This window comes from Carcharhinus amblyrhynchos, chromosome 2, assembly GCF_965287045.1.
Source record: "Carcharhinus amblyrhynchos chromosome 2, sCarAmb.v2.hapA, whole genome shotgun sequence".
In the NCBI taxonomy this organism is placed as follows: Eukaryota; Metazoa; Chordata; class Chondrichthyes; order Carcharhiniformes; family Carcharhinidae; genus Carcharhinus; species Carcharhinus amblyrhynchos.
The window spans coordinates 85,963,135-85,989,973 of NC_137325.1; the positions used below are offsets into that span (position 1 = coordinate 85,963,135).

A 26,839-nucleotide genomic window follows, 5' to 3' on the forward strand; every position below is an offset into this window, starting at 1 on the left:
GGGGAAAAGCCCCGAAAGCTTGTGGCGTTTGCTACCAAATAAACCTGTTGGACTTTAACCTGGTGTTGAGACTTCTTACTGTGTTAACCCTAGTGGAAACAGACTTCCAATCACAGAATTCGCTCTCTATCATCACACTCTGCTTCCTGCTTCTCAGCCAATTTTAGATCCAATGCACCATTTTGCCTTGAATTCCATGGGCCCTTACTTTCTTGACCAGTCTTCCATGATAGACCTTATCAAAATCCTTGAAGTCCATTTAAATCACATCAAAAGCATTACCCTCATCAACACTTCTCAAAGTATTTGATTAAATTTGACAAGCGTGACCTGTCCTTAATAAACCCATGCTGACTGTCCCTGATTAATCTTTGTCTGTCCAAGTGCAGATATACTCTGTCTCTCAGAATTTTATGTACCTCCCCACCACCGAGATTAGACTGACAAGCTGATAATTTTCTGGTCTATCCCTCCCGTCCTTTTTTAATAATAGCAGTCCTCTGGCATCTCACCTGTGATGTGGGTATGCCGGCGTTGGACTGGCGTAAACACAGTAAAAAGTCTGACAACACCAGGTTTTAGTCCAACCTATTTATTTGATAATATACTCGCAAGCTTTCGAGGGGTTACCCTCTTCGTCAGGTGAATGGAGAGTTCTGGCCTCAGACAGAGCATATAAAGCACAGACAGTTTAGAGATTACTGATTAAAATGCGAATCCTTACACCTAACCTGCTGTTCAAGACCTGAAGTGGCTGATAATGTGAGTGGTAGGAGCACTGATCACAGTTTAAAGAGATGTGTATTGTCTCCAGACAGTACAGTAAGTGAGGTTTTGCAAACCCAGGCAAGTCACGGGGGTTACAGATAGTGCGACATGAACCCAAGATCCCTGTTGAGATGTGTATTGTCTCCAGACAGTACAGTAAGTGAGGTTTTGCAAACCCAGGCAAGTCACGGGGGTTACAGATAGTGCGACATGAACCCAAGATCCCTGTTGAGACCGTCCTCATGTGTGCGGAACTTGGCTATCAGTCTCTGCTCAGCGACTCTGCGCTGTCGTGTGTTGTGAAGGCCGCCTTGGAGAATGCTTACCCGAAGGTCAGAGGCTGAATGCCCGTGACCACTGAAGTGTTCGCCAACAGGAAGGGAACAGTCTTGCCTGGTGACTGTCGAGCGATGTTCATTCATCCGTTGTCGTAGCGTCTGCATGGTCTCCCCAATGTACTGTCTGGAGACAATACACATCTCTTTAAACTGTGATCAGTGCTCCTACCACTCACATTATCAGCCACTTCAGGTCTTGAACAGCAGGTTAGGTGTAAGGATTCGCATTTTAATCAGTAATCTCTAAACTGTCTGTGCTTTATATGCTCTGTCTGAGGCCAGAACTCTCCATTCACCTGACGAAGAGGGTAACCCCTCGAAAGCTTGCGAGTATATTATCAAATAAATAGGTTGGACTAAAACCTGGTGTTGTCAGACTTTTTACTGTATCTCACCTGTGGCCAGAGAATTTGAAAATTACTGCCAGTGCTCCACATTCAAGGCTGCTAAATCTGTCTCTCTGTTCATTTCTGCACGGGTTTCCTCTGAGTTCTCCAGTTTTCTCCCACAGTCCAAAGATGTGCAGGGTAGATGGACTGGCCATGTTAAATTGCCCCTTAATGTCCCAAAGATGTGTAGGGTAGGTGGATTAGCTATGGTCAATGGATGAGTTTACAAAGACAAGGGGGTGAGGGAGGTGGTGTGTGATGCTCCTTTGGCGAGTGGGTGCAGACGCGATAAACCAAATGGCCTCCTCTGCACTATAGGGATTAAGTCTTCCTTGGTCTATTTGCCCAGGTATGTTCTGGTATATAAAAAAAAGGACAAATTCAACCTGACCAATTACTGCCCCATCAGTCAACTCTTGACTATCAACGAAGTGACAGTTGCTTAGTGATAACTTGTTCATGATGCTCAATTTCAATTCCGCCAGCGTCATACAGCTTCTGACTTCATTACAGCCTTGGACAAAGGTACATTTGTGTGACTCCAAAACTGGAATAAACTGGAATCAGGTGAAAACCCTCATACCTGGCACAAAGATGGTTGTGGTGATTGGAGGTCAATCATCTCTGTGGCCAAAAGGCGGACTATAACAACGGCTACAACAATAACCATAACAACAATGGCAATATTGGCTGTAAGTGCAATTGTGACAACAAGAGTTAAGCATGCTGAGAACTTTGATCAAGTTATAATTAAACACAGATGCAGGATAAGAAGGTTGCTGCAAATTGTGACTTGTCCTGTGGACTGTGATCTGACACTTGCTGTGCTGACCAAATATAGGTAGTTATTTGGGTTATGCTATACTTCTTGACCAAGATTTCCCACCATATCCATATATGGTTGAGGCTACGTGACCCACTTGCAGTTTGGGATGAGCATTATGGAGTTGTTTTCAAGTAACTCGATTGGCCATGATTGGACACGGAAATCAGTTTATGATGATATCATTAGCTCAGTTCCAGAGAACCTTCAGAAAGATTTGGAAAGTTTGGGGATAAAGAAGAGTGTTTCAGCCTTTGTCTCCAATGGCAATTTGAGACCAACCATCCTAAGTGTGCCCTGAAAGAACACCTTCAAAGAAGACAACCACAAGAAGAATTTACATTGGGAACTGACCTGGCCAGTTTGCTCAAAATTGAGGTAGTATTCGCTTTCAGTTGAAAAGTTAAAGTGTTTCAATGTTGTAAGTTTGAGTTAGGTACCTAAAGTGTTAAATGAACAAAGGTTTAAGTGAATTCGAGTTGTCTCCTGCCCTTTGATTTGTTATACTAAATTGGTACCTGGAAAGAAGTTTAAATTTACAGTTGGATAACATCTCAGCTTCAGGACATCACTGCAGGAGTTCCTCAGAGTAGTGTCCCATGCCCAACCATCTTCAGCTGTTTCATCAATGACCTTCCTTCCATCACGAGGTCAGAAGAGTGCACTGATGACTGCACAATGCTCAGCAACATTTGCATCTCCTCAGATACTGAAGCAGTCCATACCTAGATATAGCAGGACCTGGGCAATATCCAGGCTTGGCTGACAAGTATCATTCTAGCTACACAACAGACAGGCAATGACCATCTCCAATATGAAAGAATCTAATGGTTACACAGTGTTATCAGCTTTCTCTCCTATGTAAGTGTTTTGCTGGCATCTGTTGAGGGCTGAGCATGGGCAGACTCTTCTGTCTGCAAGAGTATGTTCTCCAAGCAAGACCTATTGTACGAATGCTCCCGTTTTAAGTTATTGGCCATGTTCTGTTGAGTTGTTAAACTTTGTTATTTATTTATATAAAGATCATTCTTTAAACCACACATTGAACTACCTTATTTTTGGTCTTAAATCATCAAACTAACCATCCTCCCTTGAAATTCAATGACTTTACCACAGTTGAAACCCCACTATCAACATCATGGTGGTTACCATTGACCAGAAACTGAACTGGTCTAGCCATATACATACCGTGGAAATAAGGACAGATCAGAGGCTAGGAATCCTGCAACGAGCTTTTCATCTCCTGACTCCTCAAAGCCTGTTCATCATCCACAAGGCACAATCAGGGTTGTGCTAGAATATTCTCCACTACCATCTACAAAATGTACTGCAGGAACTCACCAAGGCTGCTTAAGCAGCAACTTCCAAGCCCATGACTACTACCATCTCGGAGTACAAGGGGCAGCAGAAATTTGGGAACAGCACCACCTGGAGGTTTCCCTCCAAATCACTCACCATCCTTGCTTGGAAATATATTGCTGTTCCTTCACTGATGTCACGTCAAAATCCTGGACCTCTCCCTATCAGCACTGTGGGTGTACCTACATTTCAGGCACTGCAGCAGCTCAAGAAATTAGTTCACACCACTCTCTCAAGAGCAACTAGGGATGGGCAATAAATGCTGGCATAGCCAACAATGCCCGTGTTCCATAAATGAATAAAGGAAAAGCCACTGGAGTCTTGTATTATCTTGTCTTTACTGGAAGTCTTTTGCAAGATCAGTAAGTTACTATATTTTATCTAAAATATAATTTATAGTGAAATTCATGAATTACCTTCTCATCACATTTGGAAAACAATGAAAAACAAAATGAAACACAAGGGTAAATACAAGTGCATCCTGTCCCCCCCACCCCTCCCACTAATCCCAAACAATGAACAGGCGAAGGGCTAAAAACTTCAAGTCAAGGACTGTATTTCCAACCTGCTGTGCATGCATCTACTGGTAGTGGGTAGTGTGGTGTGCCTGGGAAAGGCAGGACACTTCATTATGTCAATCAGGTTCCCAATGTGCAACTGGGTGCCTGATTTGAAATTAACAGTACCACCCAGGTTTCTCAGAGCTCAGAAAACCCAGCAGTGATATGCTGATGGGAGCTGGCGGTTCCGGAAGGTATTTATTTTTTAAACACTCCATACATGCCAAAAGGGCTCCTCACAGGTCTTTCAAACAAATCTTCAGCCTCCCCTCTGCTGACTGAAGTCTCACTGCACCGTGACTAGCCTGTTATTAAACAAAAAAATTAATAACACTTGAAATAGAAGTGGACATTCTCTCCATCAGTGTGGGTTTCCTTCAGGTGCTTCGGCTTCCTCCCACAATCCAAAGCTGTACAAGTTAAGTGGACTGGCCATGCTAAATTGTTGCTTAGTGTGCAAGGACATGTAGGCTAGGTGGATTAGCCATAGTAAATGTGTGGGGTTACAGGGATAGGGCGTGGAAGAGCACCAGGTTAAGATACTCTCAGACGATGGTACAGATCTGATAGGCCGAGTGACCTCTTCTGCGCAGTAGGGATTCTACGATTCACTTTAATCTCATGTGGTTTCCTTCCAACTCAGATGATGACAGGAGCTTGTGTCTATAAAGAGGCTGGGCTGGGTTGAGCTGTCATCAATTCAGTTATCCCCAACTAACTTCATCATCCTTTCCTGCAAATGCTGGGTACTGATCAAACTTACCATCAGATTTGGTATGATTCATTACAATCATGCACAAAAGTAAGTGAATCAACTTTAAAAATGCAGATATTAAAATAGAAAGCAACATCAAAAATATATGTTTTAAAACAATGTCAATAATGCTTGACCTAAAAATTTAACAGGAGTGACTTGGAGGTATGAATTACCAATTATTTAACGCCTACCTACGTTCAGTATGCACATTTCTTAAACATAGTGCTTTTGAATTTAGATGTGAAAATTTCACTTATTACTAACATCCAAATGGAATACATTTTGAATATAAACATTTTTGAAAAGACAATGTTGCTTTTTGGTGAGGTGAGAATACATTTGTCAAATTTGATGTGAACTACACATTGCTTCAAATTTAATGAACAGCTGAAATCATTTACATTTGAACAGATCTATACTTTGCAAAACCCCTAAATGAGTAACGGTTTACCCATCAAGATGCAGTCATACCAGTGCGCATGCACTCACATGAAAGTATCACACACACCAAGCTGCACTGAGGCTCTCACAACATGCAACTTGGTAGTGTGCAATGCCTCCACCAGAGCAAGCAGAATGGGAAGTGAAGAATGAGAGGTATGATCTACTCAGTGACTGGGATATAAAACCACATGCTACCAAACAGAGAGAAGGATGGTCAAATGGAACTTCATGCTCATGCAATGTTTCTAATTCTAGAAGTTAGTTCTATTACTAAATAGATTTCCCCATAGTACACATGCACAAAAGCATATCTGTCATAATGTCTCAAGTGCCAATTTGTAGTTTTGTGAATGCTTTGAAATTAAAGATGCCTCAAATCATTTTTTTTAAAAATAGCGTCGAGGTCAGAAGAAAACAAATCCAGGTAATGATTGCTGATGAACAAGGTAGTTATTTTGAATTTTTTTGGAGATCAAAGAAATGGGAGATTGTATTATCCAAGTTTAATCATTTATAATTGCAGTTTAGTGTTAGCCTACCGTATAGCTTCTTCAACAGACTGACCCACAATGTTGGAGGAAGGACCTGGCTGGGAAAGTGGTGTCAGACTAATAACCCATTTCACAGGTTTGTAGTATTCATCATTGGAACTCAATAGATAGAAGAGTGTGGTCAAGAAAATGACCTGCAAGAAATAAAGATTAGAATTGAGCCACGTCTGTACATTAAATTAAAAACAATCCAGATTAAAATTGTCGTGTTTCTTACCAAAGGAAAACTGTACAACCAGAATGCTAGTTGCTCCAAATCATTTCTCATATGTTTTTGGAGCCATCATTACATTTATTATAAGAGCAGAGACACTATTTTCGGATTTAATTAGAATGGATTTCTACTTTAATAAAATAAAAGCAAATTACTGCAGATGCTGGAACGTGAAACGAAAACAGAAAATGCTGGAGAATCTCAGCATTTTCAAAACAGAGCTAACATAATGGATTACTTCTTCAGAGCAGATTTCAGCTTTCACTCTTTTTAGATAAATATATTGCACGAAACAGGTTAATAATGTGTTTCTTTACATTTGATTTTACTTTTATGACAAAAAATAGTGGATAAATGACCTAAATATTACATGCAGTGGAGGCAAGAAGGCCAAAAACTATTTATTATTCCCACTCCTTCAATTGAACACTGCACAAGACTAAATTCCGATTCAGTTACTGCAACATTTGAAGTTTTGTGTTAACATTACTTTCACATTTCAATACCTACACCATTGGCAGTTGTACTTCCAAAGTGGAAAGAGTGGAGAGACAGGGACAAAGATCCAAGAATCAAGGATTTTGTACAGGATTTGAAGCTGTGGCAATGTGGTATAGCATGTTCATGGGATACAGATGTCACTAGCTAGGCCAGCATTTAAGACAGACGAGGATTTTTTATTCTCTAAAGATTGAGTGTCTTTTGAATTCTCCTCCACAATAAATGCTGGAAGCAGAGAGTTTTCAAATATTTTTAAGGCAGTGGTTGATAGACCCTTGATAAGCAAAGGGGTGAAAGGTCATCAGGGTAGACAGGAATGTGCAGTTGAGTTTACAATCAGATCAGCCATGATCTTATTGAATGGAGCAGGTTGATGGAGCGGGGATGGGAGTAACCTACTCCTGCTCCTAATTTGTATCCTCATGTCTCCACAACATTCAAATCTGATTATTCCAATGCGCTCAAAATAAGCCTCCCGTGCTCCACCCACTGTATTTATAAAGTACTGAAAGGGTTTAGAGCCGAATTACTTTTTCTAAAAAAAAGTTGTTTGATTCATTACTTTTTTTAAACAATACATGGTGAAATTTTATTTACACATTCTACATTACTGAAGAATGCCTCATTACACAGTTCAACAGTAAATTCCTCACCAATGAAAGAACAAAGTTGAGAAGTGCTGTACCACTATGAAACAGAACTGTCAGTAAGGTGGTTGCAGTTGTGAACAGCAGACTCACATTTCGACTCATCACAATCCAGAGACTCTCCAATATCTAGAGGGAATACAAATATAAAAGATCAGGAGTGTCCTCATCCATTTCACCCCTTACAAACAATTCACAAGGTCTCAAGTGCAGAGGGCAACACAAAAGCATCATACATGTATTTGAGTCATAGGATATTACTTCAATATAGATTGAATAGATGACTACTCAATTTGCTGGCCAATATTAATAGAAGTTGAAAAACAAACAAAATCTGCAAATTTTTTTGCTCAAAAAAGTGCTTAAAAATCAGAAAAGGTTTCTTGTATTCATCCTTCTGGACAACAACTGATATTTATAAAGGAATTAAGTAACAAAGTCTAAAATCAGTTACAACAAGAGGTGGGGGTAAGTTAATAGGAAGTGAAGAATAGCGGGAGAAATGATACAGGAAGTGTCATGACATCACTCCCATCCCACTTGCATCAATTTTCCATTTTTCATTGTCCATAAGCACATCCTTCACCACTCACCCCTTTCCCCCAAGGCTAGGTGTTCTTTTCCCTTCTGCTTTGCATTTTGAAAAATGGCCTTATTAAATGGAAAGCAGAGGGAGATTGGCACTAAAAACAAACAAAATTAAGCTGGTTCAAAAGGTTACTTTTTAAATGTAGAATTTTCTGTTCACATTTCACATAACCATGCTTCATCCTGTCTGATTTGCACTTTGCTAGGACCCAAGATCAGCAAGTATTATGAGGCTGAACAAGTTAAATCATGTCTAGCTTTTTCTGCCAGATGGAACACGCTGGAAAATTGCCTGATTACTCTGAACAAGCTGGCCAAAAATATAAAAACCACTCAGGCGCAGCAAGGATATCCTGAGTGAAGGAATAATTGGCCAGAGGAATCAAACTCACAACCACCAAGTTAGGAGCAAGGTATTTTAGCACATGAACGTAACTGTAAGATCAATTTGTTAATCAGCTCATCAAAAATGAGAATAACATTTTATTACTGGAAAATTTCACATACTTAGTTATAGTCCCAAAAAACACCAACAGTCAAATATCCTGTGGATAACAGATTCAACTCAAGTTATAAAGTCACAGAGTTTACAGCATGGAAACAGGCCCTTCAGCCCAACTTGTCCATGCCACCCTTTTTTTGTAAAAACCCCTAAGCTAATCCCAATTGCCCACATTTGGTCCATATCCCTCTATACCCATCGTACCCACATGATTATCTAAATGCTTTTTAAAGATAAAATTGTACCTTCCTCTACTATTACCTCTGGCAGCTTGTTCCAGACACTCACCACCCTCTGTGTGAAAAAAGTGCCCATTTGGACACTTTTGTGTCTCTCCGCTCTCACCTTAAACCTATGCCCTCTAATTTTAAACTCCCCTACCTTTGGGAAAAGATATTGACTATCTACCTTGTCTCTGCCCCTCATTATTTTATAGATCTCTATAAGGTCATCCCTCAGCCTCCTATACTCCAGAGAAAAAAGTCCCAGTCTAATCAGCCTCTCCTTATAATCCATCAAGTCCCGGTAGCATCCTGGTGAATCTTTTCTGCATCTTTTTCTAGTTTAATAATATCCTTTCTATAATAGGGTGACCAGAATTGCACATAACATTCTAAGTGTGGCCATACCAATGTCTTGTAAAACTTCAACAAGATGTCCCAACTCCTGTATTCAATGTTCTGACCAATGAAACCAAGCGTGCCGAATGCGTTCTTCACCACTCTGTCCACCTGTAATTCTACTTTCAAGGAGCCATGAACATGTACCCCTAGATCTCTTTTTTCTGTAACTCTCTCCAACGCCCTACCATTAACTGAATAAACTGATTCAATGGACCTACACCAAAGAATGGCAAGTCATCTTCAGGAGAGGAGACACGGGCCAGAATTTTATGGTCCTACAAACCAGCAGGTCCCACTGAAGATGTGGCGGAAAGGGGGAAATGGGTGAGAGGGGTAAAATTGAGAAAAGGGGGGGGAAAAAGGGAAGCGGGGGGAAGAGTGGGGGGCAATATAAAAGACAAGAAACGAAAGGTAGAGAATAGTTAAAAAATTAAACAAAACGAAAACAAAGGGATTGAGGTGGGATGGAGCTAATCATCTGAAGTTGTTGAATTCAATGTTGAGCCTCCCTTTTCTATTCTCTCTATGGACTGCCATTAGCACCATCAGCCTGTCCCCTTGCTTTTCATTCCCTCACACTGAAGTACAAATATCTCCCACTTTCTATGCCTTTTAGCTTTGACAAAGGGTCATAGGTACTCATAACGTCAGCTCTTCTCTCCTTACAGATGCTGCCAGACCTGCTGAGGTTTTCCAGCATTTTCTCTTTGGGTAACAGACAACCCAAGTTGTGCTTTACGGGCATCTACTTTTTTTTTCATAAAAGTATATTATTAAAATATATTTTGTAAACTAGAAGGCAAGTTATCCCTGTGTAGCTCGCATGGACAGTAGAAGATTCAAAACAGAATTAGGTAAGGCCTGAAAAGGTTAACCATAAGATAATGGGCGACCATAAATAATGAGCGGCACACGGGCTATCACGGCTGCCTCACCGCACCAGGGATCCGGGTTTAATTCCCTGCTTGGGTCACTGTCTGTGTGGAGTCTGCATATTTCCCATGAACATTGTGTGGGTTTCCTCTGGGTGTCTGGTTCCCTCCCACAGTCCAAAGATGTGCAGGTTAGGTGGATTGGCCATACTAAATTGCCCCTTAGTGTTGGGGAACTAGTTAGGGTAAATGCATGGGATTATGGGAATAGGGTTGGGTAGGATTGTGGTTGGTGCAGACTGCATGGGCTGAATGGCCTCTTGCTGCACTGTATGGTTCTAAATTAAGTTGGGAACTTAAAAAGGTCAAAATATCACCAACTCCCACTCCACTATGTCAAATGTATGGCAGTTAAATATGAAAAAATATACTTAAAATACTAGGGACAAATAAATTGAGTTTGTAATACTGAATTTGGGAAGCAAGACTTGACTTGTGGTTGGGAAATGGCCACAATTGTGCTAAACATTTCTCTTTTTTCTATTCTCTTCCTTCAAATGATTAATCCTCTCCAAAAATAAATTTGCACTTAATTCAAGTTTTAATCTCATGTATTTAAATTTATAACCTCCTGGGATATAGCAATTCATGTAGATTAACAATATGTTACTCATTACTAATCAAAAATATATGCAGAACGCAGTCATTGATATCAGACGTGTGTAAACTGGAAGGTAAAATAAAAGATCTACAGAACGTACCTTCAAAAGAAGGTCTATTAACACAGATATACTCAAGTCCCTCTCAGCTATAATGCTGCACCCTACTGGTATTACTGGAAACAACTGTGATACCAGACAATTTTGAAGTACGACACAAATGGGAATCGAAAGTCCCCAAGCACCTTTTTAAAAGAGCAGAGCTCCATTGAAAATTTCAAATCCAATTTTTTCCAGTTTTTATTTGTAGCATCAGAGAGGGGGAAAACAAGAGGAAAAGGGGAAATTAAATTCTGAACTACAAGGAGCAGCACGGTGCACAGTGGTTAACATTTCTGGCTCACAGTGATTGTGTGTGTGGAGTTTGCACGTCCTCCCCGTATCTGTGTTGGTTTCCTCCGAGTGCTCCGGTTTCCTCCCACAGTCAAAAGATGTGTGGCAATTCAGCATGATTTAGCCATGCTGAATTGCCCCTCAGTGTCAGGGGGATTAGCAGGGTAAATAAGTGAGTTTATGGGGATTGGGACTGAGTGGGATTATTGTCGGTGCAGGCTCAATGGACCAAATGGCTGCTTTCTGCACTGCAGGAATTCTACAATCCTAAAAAACAGAAAATCAGTTTCTGATTGCCACTAAACCTCAAGAAAACAAGACACAATTAAGCAAAAACTCAAAATTGCAACTTGCAAGAAAAAAATAGTTCAGTAGCAGATTTCACACTCATGATAGGGACAGAGGAACTTCAATGGCCTGGAGCTTCCCGTGGCAAATGTTTGGATATTAAGCACTCTTGTACACTGGGACCCAGAAGTTCCAACCCTTCCATACACACAATATATACCCAGGATGTTTAAACTTCTGATGGACACAATTATAGTTTCTGGACCACTCACTGTCTCAGATGCTGATCATACTTTTAAAAACTTGTGCTTGATGCTCTATGTTTCCTTTAAAAATTACCCAGTCTACCACTGTTGATTTCAGACACAGGACAGTGATCAACAACAGAAACTGCAGAAGGAAGGCAATGAAGAAAAGCCCCTTCCACATCTTAGACAATGTTCACACTTGCTTCCCAACATGGCTCACCCAGTCTTTGCACCCTGACATTGCGTGTCTCTCCACACATCTGATACAGCTTGCGCCCTTTGCATCTCGACACTGCTCACCTCCATGAGCCTCAGAACACTGCTCACTACCCATTTTGATTTGATCTGATTTATTGTTGTCATGTGTTATAATACAATGAAAAGCATTATTTCTTGTGCATTATATGGACAAAGCATACCGTTCACCGAGCACATGGGGAGTAGGAGAGTGCAGAACGTGGTGTTGCAGTCATAGCTAGGGTGTACAGAGAGATCAACTTATGGTCAGTCCATTCAGAAGTCTGATGGCAGCAGGGAAGAAACTGTTCTTGAGTCAGTTGGTACGTGACCTCAGACTTCTGAGTCTTTTTCCTGACGAAAGAAGATGGAAGAGAGCACGTCTGGGGTACGTGAGGTCATTGGTTATGCTGGCTGCTTTTCTGAGGCAGCAGGAAATGTAAACAGAGTCAAAGGATGAAAGGCTTATTTGCATGATGGACTGGGTTACATTCACAACTTTTTGTAGTTTCTTGCGATCTTGGACAGAGCAGGAACCATACCAAGCTGTGATACAACCAGAAGTTATGCTTTCTATGATGCATCTGTAAAAGTTGGCAAAAATCATAGCAGACATGCTGTACTTTCTTAGCCTCCTGAGAAAGTAGATGTGTTGATGGACTTTATTAATCAAACCGTCGGCATGGAAGGACCAATACGGATTGTTGGTGAGTTGGACACCTGAAAATTTGAAGCTCTTAATGCTTACTCCAAGGTAGCCTTCAAGACACATGACAATGCAGAATCGCCAAGCAGAAACTGATAGCCAAGTTCCACACAGGTGGCCTCAATTGGGAACTTGGCTTTATGTCACATTTCTTGAAACCCCCCTAGTGCCTCGGTTTGCAAAACCCTGCTAACTGTCCTGGCTTGAGACAATTCATACCTCTTTAACCTGTGATTAACCCTTTTTCCATGCACATTGTTTGTACTGTAAAGACTTGATTACCTGTAAAGACTTGCATTCCAACCATTCTTCACATTCCAATCTGTAATTATCTTACAATTGTGTCTCTGCCTATATATGCCGTGTTTCTGAACCTATCTCCACTCACCTGATGAAGGAGCAGCACTCCGAAAGCTCATGATTCCAAATAAACCTGTTGAAGTTTAACCTGATGTTATGAAGGATGACTTGATAGAGGTGTACAAAATTATGAGAAGAGGAGAAAAACTGGTCAGGATAAAATTGTTGCCTGTGTGGAGAATTCTAGAACCTGTAACATAGGTTCAAGATAAATGGCAGAAGGTATAGCGGGGACATAAGGAAGAACGTTTAATGCAGAGGGTAGCAGGTGTCTAGAATTCATTGCCCGGGTTGGTGGTGGAGGCAGAGACCCATAACTCTTAAAAAGCAACTGGATCTGTGCCTGAAATGCTATAAGTATAGGGTTATGGGCCAGGTGCAGGAAGGCGGAATTAGAAAAGGCTGGCATGGATAATGTAGGCTGAATGGTCTCCTTCAGTGCTATTACTTTTCTACGATTTTCCATTGCCCCCGCAATAAAGGACAACATTCCATTTGCCTTCCTAATAATTTGCTGTACCTGAATACTAACTTCTTGAGATTTATGTAGCAGGACACTGTCACCTAAAAAATTAGGGACAACAGAGCAGGAGTAGGCCATTTGCTTTCTTAAGGCCCAGTCTTTTCAATCTCTCCAATGAAGGACAGTTCCACCATCTATGATTCTATGATCCCATGAATTAGTCTGGTGAACCTCTGCTGCATTCTTATGACAAGTATATCGTTCCTTGAGTAAGGGGAACAAAATTGTACAGAATGCTCTAAGCGCAGATTAACTAATGTTCTATGCAGTTATAGAATCATGGAATCTCTACAATACAAGAGGCCATTCAGTCCATCAAGGCTATATCGACCACAATCCCACCAAGGCCCTATTCCTGTAACCCCACACATTTACCCTGCTAATCCCCAACACAAGATTCAAATCAGCAAGGCCAATCAACCGAACCCGCACATCTTTGGATTGTGGAAGAAAACCGGAGCACCCAAAGGAAACCCACACGGACACAGGGAGAAAACACAAGCTCCACACAGACAGTGACCGAATTGAACCTGGGTCCTTGGCACTGTGCAGCAGCAATGCTAATCACTGTGCCACCGTGCCATCCATAAGCAAGCAAGACATCTTAAACCCTGTACTCAACTCATCTTGTGTTGAAGGCCATCATACTATTTGCCTTCCTAATTATTTGCTGTGCCTGCATGTTAGCTTTCGATGACTTTTGAATAAAGACACCCAGATCGCTCTGGACTTCCCGATCTCTCATCATTTAAGCAATAATCTGGGCCTCTGTTCCTTTTAATCACAGAATCCCTTCAGTGCAGGAAGCCATTTGGTCCAGTGGGTCTGCATCGACTCTAACAAAACATCTTTCCCATGCCCATCCACAATCCCTGTGACCCCACACATTTACCCCGCTAATCCCCCTAACCAACACATCCTAGGACACGAAGAGTCAATTTAGCATGGCCAATTAACCTAACCTGCACACCTTTTGACTGTGGGAGGAAACACAGGCAGAAACAGGGAGAATGTACAAACTCCACATAATCACCCAAGGCTGGAATCCCTGGCGCTGTGAGGCAACAGTGCTAATCAATGTGCTACGTGCTGTTATCTTCCAAGTCGGATATTCAGATTTGATGTACATATGTGATTTAAAAAACAAATTCATTCATCTCATGTTATTCAGAAATATATTCAATACATCTCCCTGTCAGGCTGATGAGCAGATTTTGGAAAGATAAAGTTTGTCACATCATTAAGCATGGACTTTTTTTTAAAAAATGAAGAAACTGACTGAGCAAAAAAAAAGCAATAAAGTCAACCATTAGAACATGAAAGGATAAGAGTATATCCAGCTCAAAGTCTCAGGGTGTTCACTCAGCCACTTTCACCCACAGTAACTGTGGGCGAGAGTGCCTCTTTGTTTTCAGGGGAAGAGTGTGAATGAGAGCCTGATATGTTTTGAATGATGTTGCCAATCATTTGTTAACTTATTACAAATTATAAAGTTCTAATGCAGCAAACAGAAGGTTGAAGGTTAAAGGTTAAAAAGTCTATAGCCTGCAAACTATTCTTCTCTATCACACACAACTCTGGACAAAGTATCATTCTCTTCACCTTGATTTACAAGTCTCATGGAAGATTTTAATTTAGTTTTGTGAAACACAGAAAACATCCTCTGATTTTATGGATAATTGCTCAAGCATTAAATTTCATGTCAGTTTGTAAAATAGATCAACTGGACCAAAAGGTCTACAGATGATAGTTAAACTCTGCTGACAAACCAGTCAGTCAAAGGGAGCTTATGAAACTGTAATTGTAAAAAGTGCAGCATACGCAGGAAATTTATACCCCTTTTTATCTGATTACTTGCTTCCATTGGTGAGAAAGAGCTGTAGGCGTACATCATACTAAATATATAAATACAAAAACACAATTAATATTTCTAAAGTAATTCAAGATTAACAATTTAGCAAAGAAAAATGCTCTAATTTAAAAAGAAGCATCTTTTAAGTTAGTGAATAATTCCAAATGAACAATTCTAATTTTCTTTGTATCTATTTTGGTTCAACTATGTTTACTCATCAGCCTTAAATCAACTTATCACACCACCAAGGACACTCAAAAACCACGGTGGAGTTGGTTCAATTTAAGGAGGTGACCACTGTTGCTGATGCATGAACACACTTCCCCAATTGCTAGTGTGTGCGTGTGTGTGTGTGTGTGTGTAATGGAAAGAATGGAAATTTGTTGATAACTATTTTGTTGCAAATTTGAAATCATGAAACTAAAACTAAATGTGACCTGACAGCTGACAGTGTTTGGCAAAAGATGTCAAAATGTTACAAAGGGAACAATTTTAAACTGTGTTTAATAACTACAAATGCAGATTAAATGCAATATTGATTATACAAAATTAGCACTATTTCAGGTGTATTTATTTTCATTTTATACTTTGATTAATTTTTTTTGGTATTGTAACTAAAACCAAAATAGAACTTCGCATATTTCTTTTTTTAAAAAGAAAGCAACAGCATTCTTACAATTCTCTATAAGTCAAGCTTCTACTTGGGCAAAAGAAATAGATGGCAATCCAAGATCACTACTTGTACTCATTTAGAACAACACTGAAATCTGGCAGCAGGTCACCCATGTATTCCTCACGTGAGAGAAAAATTGCTTTTAAAAATAAAAGGACACTTACTTTGCCAAGTTTTAGTACATCACTGCATTTCCTTAAGTGATTAAAGTGCCTTGAATAATTTTCCCTAATCATATAAAATCAATTTGCTCACTTTGTTATATTGTCTAAATGAAGGAATTGGGTGAAACAGTGAGTTACAACACTTCATTCATTTTGAAAATCTATATTTCTGAACATCTGTAAAACACTAAGTACAGTTTTAGGCCATTCCAACATAGTTTTTCAGTGCTTAGGGCATAGGACTGGACATTATTCAGTGCCAGCCAGAAAAATTACTTCTCAGATTTCCACAAGGATTGTAGCTTTGGAAAAATGTGGCAATGCCATTGGTCTTTTTTGAGGAGAGAACTGGGTTGCTTTTCTGAGTATGTTGTTCAGTTAAATTGTTGCCAAATTTTCAGACTAAAACTCCTGCTGCCTCTGGCCTTGGATTGCTTCAGCTAATAAGTGGCACTTCTACAAAAATTGCCCTTCTATAGTTTCCTGCAAAAAGAAGAATCTAGAAATTGTACTGTATTGGACAGGAAACAAATCTTTGTGGTCTTAGTTACTACTGTGCTGTTACAATGATTAAAGGTTATTCAATTGAAACCATAAAAGATAAATGACATATCTTGGAAGAATTTTCATTCTTTGAATTATGCATAAAGTCCAAGCACACATAGGAGTATAATCTAATTGAACCATGTGTTGAACACCTTGTTGAGCTGTCATGTCACTGAACACTGGTGATGTCACATATGGTCTCTATTCTTAGTGTATAAAATCACATGCACTATGCAACTGCATAATCTTGTTCTAACCAGAAGCTAATCTGAACTAATCACCAAGACCTGCCAGAAAGTACAAGAATTGTGGCAATAGTAGGATTACAATTGTGGAGAATGCATACCAAAGAATGAATATGATTCTACTAAATAATGTATTCTTATCCTACAACATGCATAAGGTATAGATTAGAGAAGGGTACCAAAGATTTGAGAAAGTGAGAGGCACAGGAGCCATAATACCAATTGTCAAATGTAGTATTTTGTCATACACTGGAATGAAAACCAGATACATATGACATTCTAGCATCTGTTTATCTGATTTTAATCAACAGTGTGTATAACAAGAGCTATGTAATTGTCAAATTTCACTAGAATCCAGCAAGCTTGGGATATCTACAACAACAACTTATATTGATGTAACACTTGTAACAAAGAAATGTCCCAAGGAGCTTCACTGAAATGTTACAGAAGGTAGGACATCAAACCAATCAGCACAGAGTTGCATAAATTATTTAAATAAGGGTTTCAACATCATTAGCAAGCCCAGAACTGAAGTCTCCAGGCGTGCTAGAGTTTCCCTCAGCCTACCACGAGTGTTACACTCCAGCAGGGTTTACAACAGCTCCCCAGTTGCGGGGAGCTGGTGACCTAACCCCGCTATAATGAAAAGGGGCCATGGAGGCCCCCCAGGAGGTTGGAGGTAAGGGGGTGCCTCCTGGACATTGCCAGCTTGGCAGTGTCAGCCTGGCTCCCTGGCACTGCCCAAGAGGCAAAGTGGCAATGCCTATGGGCACCCGCTGCCACTCAGCACTGACAAAGGGAGGGAGGCCAACAATTGGGGCTTGACATCGGTGGGGAGGGGTGAGGGAGATTGAGCTGGCCAGCGATGGAAGGCCAACAGTGTAGTGCTACTGCACTTGCGCCGATCTTGGCGCCAACTGATTGGCACATGTGCATTGGTCTGCTCAGCCGGCCTCTCCAGCAGGATATGGCTCCACTCCTGGATTTTTAATGATATTCACGCTAGTGCACTCTGCAGTTCAGAGTGCGGAAGGTTCATTTTGAAACTTCCGCTGAAAAAACAAGTAGGATTTACTGCAGTTTTTACATGAATTCAATACTGAGAATTTTTTTGGGAAAATTCCACCCAATGTCTCTACTTATAAAGAATTAAAATTTAAGGTACTCACAGAAAGGAAAGTCTCAATATTTTCGTGAATGAAAGAGGCAACATCCTGCCAGTCTAAGATGTCTCCGAGCCAACTGTTTTGTCGATTGGTAGTCATTTTGTGGCCTTTATGTCTTCCAGAATGGGTTACATTCTAAGCAATGGACAAAAAAAAGGGAATTGTCAAAACAAATGCTATAGCCAGCTTTTTACTCTGTTTGTTAACTTCAATTTTAATATAAAATTGAAAAGAATAATGAACAGATATGATGTGATATTAAGTTCTAAAACGTCTGTCAGAGTTTCAAATGGAAATGAATAAATGGATAAGAGTAATGTTTCATAGGGAAATGATGTCCAAGTTAGAGAAGTGTTGCATGAAGGATCCCAGGAAGAGAAGACTATAGACAAGAGCATGGGTGAGAGAAGGAGGAGGAAGGAGAAGTGGGATGGAGGAGACATTAACAGATAGCAAGACAGAAAATCAGGGATAGGAGCAGAGAATAAGAAACATAATGACAAGAAAGCAAGTCAGAGGGCATAATTCAGAAAAAGCAATCTCCAGAAAAAAAAGTGTAACATAGTTTATTTTCTTAGTCATCTACAAGAGTCAAATCTGTTTCTACAGCTAATTAATTTCAGTGGATTTATATGAAAAACATTTAGAATTTTCTTCGAAATTTAGGACCAACTTTTAGTTTTCAACACTTACCTTCACAAACCAATTATGATACAATCTGTCCCACAGCTCCAGCACTTGCTTCTCTATAACTGCTGTGTTGTTCATTTTGTCTCCTAACATTTTATGAAGCTAAACAAACACAAAAATGCTAATAAGAACAAAACAAAATATTTAAGTTCTTCCCCGCTCCCAGCTTTGGTCAATTCTCTCCCATCCCTTCACCTCAGCTCTTCTATGACTTTGACAGGGCTGAGGAACCACTTTGGGAGTAGGGGTGATCAGTTCTATTCCATCTTCTATTATTTTAAAAATGTAGGCTCTATGTTTTATCTATCACCAGTTTAATTCATTAACTCAACATTTATTATATGATTGTCAGCAAGTCCTACATTCTGTGTACTGTAATACATAGAAAAGGGTGGCTTAACATCTTAAAACGTGAACAGGAATATATGGTAATTGCAAGATATGGCTTAGTTAGACTTATGTATTCTTAAAATATTGCATATGCTGGATATCTGAAATAAAAACCAAATGCAGCAAAAACTTAGCAGGTATGGCAACAATTGCAATGTAGAGAGAGAAACAGAATTAATGTTTTGAGTCTGTATGATCCTTCTTCATCATAGAACATAGGACACTACAGCACAAACAGGCCCTTCGGCCCACGAGTTGCACCGATCACATCAACACCTACCAATCTATAGACCTATCTATAACCCCCAATCCCATAAAACCCCACATACTCATCCAGAAGTCTTTTAAAAGACCCCAGCGAGTTTGCCTCCACCACCACTGACGGCAGCCGATTCCATTCACTCACCACCCTCTGAGTGAAAAACTTACCCCTAACATCACTTCTGTACTTTCCTCCCTGCACCTTAAATCTGTGTCCTCTCGTAGCGATCATTTCAACCCGGGGAAATAGCCTCTGAGAATCCACCCTATCTATTCCTCTCAACATTCGTCTCTCCAGGGAAAAGAGTCCCAGCTCCCTCAACCTAACTTCATAAGGCATGCCTCCCAGTCCAGGCAACATCCTTGTAAATCTCCTCTGTACCCTTTCAATAGCTTCTACGTCTTTCCTATAGTGAGGCGACCAGAACTGCGCACAGTACTCCAAATGAGGCCTGACAAGGGTCTTATAAAGTTGCAGCATTACCTCCCGATTCCTAAACTCAATCCCTCGATTAATGAAGGCCAGTACACAGTACGCCTTCTTGACCACATCCTCCACCTGCGAGGCCGATTTAAGAGTCCTGTGGACCCGGACCCCAAGATCCTTCTGCTCTTCAACACTACTAAGACTCCTGCCCTTGATAGTGTACTCGTTGGTTCTGCCAAAATGGACGACTACACATTTATCCACGTTGAAGTCCATCTGCCACTTCTCCGCCCAGTCCTGCATCCTATTTATGCCCTGCTGCAACTTTTGACATCCTTCCAGACCATCCACAACACCACCGACCTTCGTGTCATCAGCGAACTTACTTACCCATCCCTCCACTTCCTCATCTAGGTCATTTATGAAAATGACAAACAGCAAGGGTCCTAGAACAGATCCCTGGGGCACTCCACTGAGGTCAGACTCACCGGTCGGTAATTTCCCGGGCTATCTCTGTTCCCTTTCTTGAAAATAGGAACTACATCCGCAATCATCCAATCTTCCGGAACCTCTCCTGTCTCCATTGATGACGCAAAGATCATCGCAAAGATCATATTTTTGAAACTTTTTGCGCCCAATGATGTGAAAGTTGCTACCCCTGTCTTCCATTGATCCCCAACCAGCCAGCATCTCTTACTCTAGTTCCCAATGCCCCAGCTTTTCTCAGACATCATCAGGACCAAAGAGCCAGGAGTTGAGAGCAGGCAGCGAAGCTAGGGAGTGTGGGATTGTTTTGACATTCTTGCTAATTTAAAGGGTTACACTCCTGAGCACATGCTACACCAGTTAGAAGGAGCCCTATATAAATCAATGTAAATTAAGGTAAGTGCAGGGTAATGAGTCCAAGTTTGCAAAATGAAAGAGCCCTACAGGAACATCAGGGTTAGCGCTCCTCAGTCCTTTCAGGTGAACCATAACGTTTGGATTTAAGCATGCGAATTCCTCACAGTTGCTTTGTCATTGCAGCCTTTAATGGCAGCAAACCTCTCAGCATTAGCCTCTTTTGGGACAAGATCCAGGCTCCGTTTTGATATGGTCACAGGGACCATTTCACTCATCTTTTCTTGTACTTTTCTTTGTTTTTCACTTTTCCCAATTATCCCAACAAAGTAGTTTTGGAAAGCAAAGACACAAAAGTTGATCTAATATCACCTGAAGTCCATTGGAAATTGTAAGATAAGAACCATATTCTACTCCTCACCAGGTGGAACTTAGCTGCTGTTCTTTTTTCAAACTGTTCACTAGCATCTTCTATGCCAAACGAACAAAATCAATTGTCATGATAACTGTCAGGGATAATACTGCTCTGTGCAACAGTATATGAAGTGAAACAATATCAGAAACTAAATGTTAAAATTCTAGCCTTTACCTTGTGGGTTATCCACTCTCTTCCATATTGGTACACATTGTTAGCAGCAGAATTTAATGCCTTTTGGACTACCTGGGCCTCAGGAAGCCAGCTGAAACAATTCAAAGCAGTAAAAATTGACGTGAAAATTGGAGCATAGAAGATAAACTTAAACATGTGAAAAATAAATCACTCACTAATTTTGTACGCTAAAAATTATACATCTCTATGTAGTAGTAAAATAGCATTAACAGTTAAAATTTAAAACTGCCTTCTGCACTACAACAATTCTGAGACTTGTTACTTGTTAAATATGTAACCACTTATTGGCCCTGTATTTCTTACTTTACATAGAGTAGGCCCCCAAAAATCCACTATCCTCTTAAAAAAAAAAGTCTATCTCATTTACTATCCATTCTCTTCCTCCTAAACAACCTCTTGAAGATGTAGATAGAAGGGACAAGTAAACAGGTTATTTAGCCCAAAAAGTCAGTGTTTGCATCTACTTTTCACACAAGCAAATAGTCCTAATGGCATTTACCCATCCTCTTTCATCCGAACAGCCCCTTTACCTGCATACAAATATTCAATTAATCTTAAATGTTGACATACTTCCTGCCTCAGCCACAAATTAATTCTACAGCTTCAATATTGTGAAGAAGTTTCTCCTACTCTCAATTCTAACTTGCATCTTAATTTGTCTCTACAAGCTCTCACCTTAATCCTTGAACTGCTGAAAAAGTCAGCTTTTATTAACCCTGTTTCATCCTAACACACTGCTTTATTTTCTATTACATTATTCCATATCCCACATCTTTCCAACAAAAATAATATAACTTTTTAGACTTCTTATTTTCAACTCCTTATCCTGTTACATCCTATCAAATCAAAGTTGTAACCTTGCTGAAGATTTAGGACAGGATTTTCCATCCAACCCCACTGTATGCTTTCCAGCAGCAAGGTGGCTTGCCATTAGCAGCCAGTTAGAGCTTCTGATCCCACCAATATCTATGGCATTTTGCATGGATTGTCCATCCTGCCACCAGAGAACCCACCACGGGGAGTCAGGTTAAGTGGACAGCAAGATTCTGCTGGTGAGAAGGGCCGGATGATCCTATAGGATGCAGCAGAATACTGAAAATTATGGTAAAATATTGATTTGGCCTCAACTGGTTTCGTGTGCCAAATTCTGGGCACCACACTTTAGGTTATTTAGGTCATCGGCAAAAGATTATTAAATCATTTAGGTCACCTGCAAAGGATGAGGAAGATGCCTAAGAATTTACAAGAATGGTTCCGAAGATGAAGAGCTTCAGTTCAGGAGAAGTTGAGGTTGATATTCTTAGAAAAGAGGTGGAGGAGATTTAGTTTACAAAATCATAGGCCAGATCTTTCTGGCCTCATCGTGGCAAGACCCATCGCAGTACATTTGACGGCGCAGGACCAGCCAATTCCAGCTGCAGGGGGGGCCAGAAAATCCCACCCGTGAGGGTTCTGGACAGAAGAAATAGGGGAGAAAGTGCACCCATCGATGGAAAGATGGAAAACAAGAGGACACTGATTTAAAGTGATTGGCAGAAAAATCAGAGGAAACAAGAGGAGATAATGAGTTTTTAGACAGTGAGTGGTTAGGATCTGGAATGTACCAAGTGTGTGTGGTGAGGCTGGTTTAGTTGTGACTTTCAGCTGACAATTAGGTAACTAACTAAAAGGGAAAAAATTCACAAGACTGTGGGGAAAAGGTGGGGGAATGGGACTTAACTGATTTGTTCTTACAGGGAGCCACGACAGACACAGGGAGCCACTCCAGACACAACAGATCTCCTCTTGTGTTGTAATCATTTTACGGTTCAGGTCTTTGCAGTCTTAAGGCTTCAAAGAGGCTCAAAATCACTTTTTTGACTTTTATATTCTATACCTGTGAGAAGGCCTAGAATTGTACCAATCTTTAAAAAAAGTCTGATCAATCTGAGGCACCTTTAATGTTGTGCATATCTATGCCTACAAAACACTGCTTTTGCATTGCAATAAGCCTACTTCCATTTAAAGTATAATTAATACTGTTATTTTAATTATGAGGAAAGCAAGAAGCATGGGACTAAGTGAACTGTTATTGCACAGAGCAAGAGGGACACAATCAGCTGAACGACCTCCTTCTGCGTTGCGACTATTCTATGATTCTAATTACTAAAATGCATTCCAAATTTGCAGAAAGCACAAAAATAGATGGAAGGGAAAGTTACAGGAGGGATACAAACAATTCACTAAGAAATACTGATATGTCAGATGGACAAAAAGTTGGAGAATGGAGTATAATGTGGGAAAATGTGAAGCTGTTCATTTTAGAAGAGAGAACAAAAGAATTCCATTAAATGTCCATTAATTAGAGAAGAACTGCAGAAAGCTGCAACACAAAAGGGGTTTAGAGATACTTGTGCATGACACAGAAAGCTAGCATACAGGTGCAACAGGTAATTAGGAAGGCTAACTGAACGTTGCTCTTATTTCAAGGGGGTTGGAGTATTAGAGTAGGAAAATCTTGTTGCAAATGTTCAAGGTACTAGTGAGACCACATCTGAATTATTGAGAGCAGTTTTGGACCCCTTATTTAAGGAGATATATTATTTCATTGAAGGCAGTTCAGAGAAGGTTCACTAAGATCATCTCCTGAATGGAGGGATTGTTTTGTGAGGAAAGTTTAAACAGTTTGGGACTCTACTCATTGGAATTTAGAAGAATAAGAGGTGATCTTATTGTGACATATAGGATTCCTAATGGGTTGCCAGGGTAAACGCTGAGAGCATGTTTCTCCTCATGGGAGAGTCTGGGATGAGAGGGCATAATCTCAGAATAAAGGGGCACCAAGTTAAGACTGAGATGAGAAAGAATTTCTTCTTTCAGAGGGTTGAGTGTCTTTGGAACTGCTTGTCACAAAGAGCTGCGTGGGTAGAGTCCTTGTGTATATTTAAGGTTAGGATAGATAGATAGTATCAATCACAACTATGCCTTTTGAATTCCATGCCTGTTACTTGTAATTATTTTATTCTTATTTCTCATACGAGGTAATTTTATCCTTTATTATATTAGGATTTTCACTGTCACAGATAATAACTGACCTGCACTGACATAGATTAGTTATCTCTATATGGTGGCCACTCACCAATAACCTTCCAAAAGCATCTTCAAATGTTCTCATGTCTAAAGTATGACAGTGACTTCCCTCACCACATTAGGATCCCAGGTTATCAGCTCCTGGCACTTTACTTTCCTTTAACTCAATTAACTTATCTGACTTTTTCCTTTTAGTCAAAATGATAAAGTAGAAGTTTGGATTGAGCAGCTATAATGGGATGAGAGGGAAATTAAGGATATATAAAAACTCAAAAACAGTATATTAATACACTTTTGGATTCGCAGCTTACTTTGCCCATTCAGGATGGTTAGCAACAGTCTCATTAATCAGGCTGCTGGTGACTTTGATCATGTGGACACTTTCCTCATGAACCTGAAAAAATACAGCACTTATTAGAATCATACAAGAGTATGCAAAATGAAAACAATTTTTCTCAAAACTTTGAAACATGAAGAAATTGCACGTCATGATTACTATTACTGTATAAAAACAAAATAAAATCAAAGTGCCCAAATCACATTTTTGTAACTGTTTTGGATGAAGACATTAATGCTCTATTGAAAGAGATGACTCACACGGGCACACTAAATGGTCTCGAATATAACCTCTGTTATTTTCAGGATTCACAGATAAACTGCTCCCAGACTATTATTTACACATTGCTTTGGTTAAGTCAGGACATCCCACATTTTAAAAATTTATTTATGGGATGTGGACATCACTAGCTCGGCCAGCATTTATTGCCCCTACTTAGTTGCCATTTAAACCATTCAATTTGAGGGCAAATAGGGATGGGCAGTAATGCAGGGATAACCAGGAGTGCCAACATCCAATAAATTAATTTTAAAATGAAATTTAAAATATTTTTCCAACCTCCAAATATTCCCACAAACCACACCAGTGAGGAGGCAGTGAGCATTCAACACAACATTAATTCAACATTAAAAAACATCCTGAGGTGCTGCAAAGAAACAAAGCAAAATCTGTCATTGAGCCACCACAGGACAATATTAGGATAGGTGATCAAAAGTTGGACAACAAGATATGTTTTCAGGATCATTTTTAGGCAATATGGAAGTGTAAAAAACACAGTATACCCAGTAACCAAAGAATATGCAGCTTTCCCTATTCTTTTGTGAACGGTACCTTTGCAGTAAGGAGCAGGGCCAGGAGTAATGTTCCCATAACCAACAAAAAGATGATAAAAATGCTGATCAATTTATCCAGTGATTTCTCCAGACAAAATATAATCTACAGAATAAAAGAAAAACACAATTTAATGGATAGTAAATGCACCACTTCAGTAATAGGATTTACATATATGTGCTTTATAAAAACACACAGAAACTTGTGCTACGAATTTAATTATTTACAAGAATACCCATTAAGAATATTTCAATCGAAACTCATTATGATCAGCTTTTCCCTTCTAACTCTGCCAGATGCATACTAAAATCAGATTAAGAGCAGATTCGGGATTACCTTGGAGCTATTCTGCTGGTCCTTTGACATTTGTTGTAATGAAGTTTGACTGGAATTTTAACCTTGTGATGAAATGTGATTGGTAAAAACAAAATCAAAAACTTTGCAGCAAATGTTTTAGTATATTTTCCTCTACCGGATGTATAAAAAAAAATCCAGAAAAGGTGTGAGCAGATTTTTCCCAAAAAAAATGCAGTGTCAGGCTCTGACTGGAAACCAGTGTGTTCCTCCACAGAGAAACAGCCACATTTTCACTACAGACCATCTGATAATTTGTCAAAAAACAAGGGGGCATGTACTTTGCGCCATCATTCTTGAGGCGTGGGACCCAAAGATGCTGACAAGGCCGGGTCCACAGAGATTGGAGTGCCATTTTTAATAAAGCGTCCTGTTCTCACCTTTCTGAGAGAGACTCCTTGCTATCTCTCCCCCCAACCCCCTTCACTCAGAGCCAATATTGTCCAGCTCCATCCTTTGGCCTTGCACCTTGACAGTGCCAATCTGGATATGAACCTGATTACATCCCAACATTCATTATTAAATTCTTGTCGCAGCTATTACCAGCCAAATCCATGATAGTGTAGTAATTACCAAATCAGGCAATAGCTTCCACAATAACTAAATGGAGATCTGAGCGCTCTACTAAATTTGGTCGGGGCAGTCTTCAACAGTGCGTCATTAATTGGGGTGCACCACAGCTACAGTCCAGGTTCTCAGCAAGGCCTCACTTACGCCAATTTGTCTTCGCTGGATGGGTGGGCTGTATGATGTGATAAGGAAATGGTTTTTAATGGTACCGTAGAGCTTCTGTGGTTATTCCTTGGCACAGTGGTCTAAGTCATTAGCATGATGGGAGGTGATCAACAGGTGGATCAATCAGGTCCTTGTGTTGTGGCAGGAGTTTTGTTATTGCAATCTCTCTCCTTTTGTGAGGAGGTGTGATGTTGCTTAGGAGTGGGAGCCAAACATGTTGAGTTGATCAGATGATACCCAAAATGATAGGCACTGTTGTGTTGAGCTGGATATCTACAAGACCAACATGGGATGAACTA

At 40.1% G+C, this 26,839-nt stretch overlaps 1 protein-coding gene across 5 annotated transcripts in view; it reads right to left on the bottom strand.

The window, feature by feature from the left end:
• The window catches only part of tmem245 (transmembrane protein 245), a 152,869-nt gene that overhangs the window by 46,544 nt on the left and 79,486 nt on the right, over nucleotides 1-26,839 (bottom strand). For all 5 annotated transcript variants that reach the window (XR_013889059.1, XR_013889058.1, XM_080208623.1 and 2 more), the window contains 7 exons: nucleotides 25,452-25,556; nucleotides 24,595-24,677; nucleotides 21,194-21,284; nucleotides 18,690-18,788; nucleotides 18,000-18,131; nucleotides 7,358-7,480; nucleotides 5,978-6,123 (listed from right to left, as the gene is read on the bottom strand). Coding sequence is in view for 3 of the 5 variants with exons in the window: in XM_080208623.1 (XP_080064749.1) it covers nucleotides 5,978-6,123; nucleotides 7,358-7,480; nucleotides 18,000-18,131; nucleotides 18,690-18,788; nucleotides 21,194-21,284; nucleotides 24,595-24,677; nucleotides 25,452-25,556 (779 nt within the window). In the remaining 2 variants the exon portion in view is untranslated. The remainder of the gene's footprint in view (nucleotides 1-5,977; nucleotides 6,124-7,357; nucleotides 7,481-17,999; nucleotides 18,132-18,689; nucleotides 18,789-21,193; nucleotides 21,285-24,594; nucleotides 24,678-25,451; nucleotides 25,557-26,839) is intronic.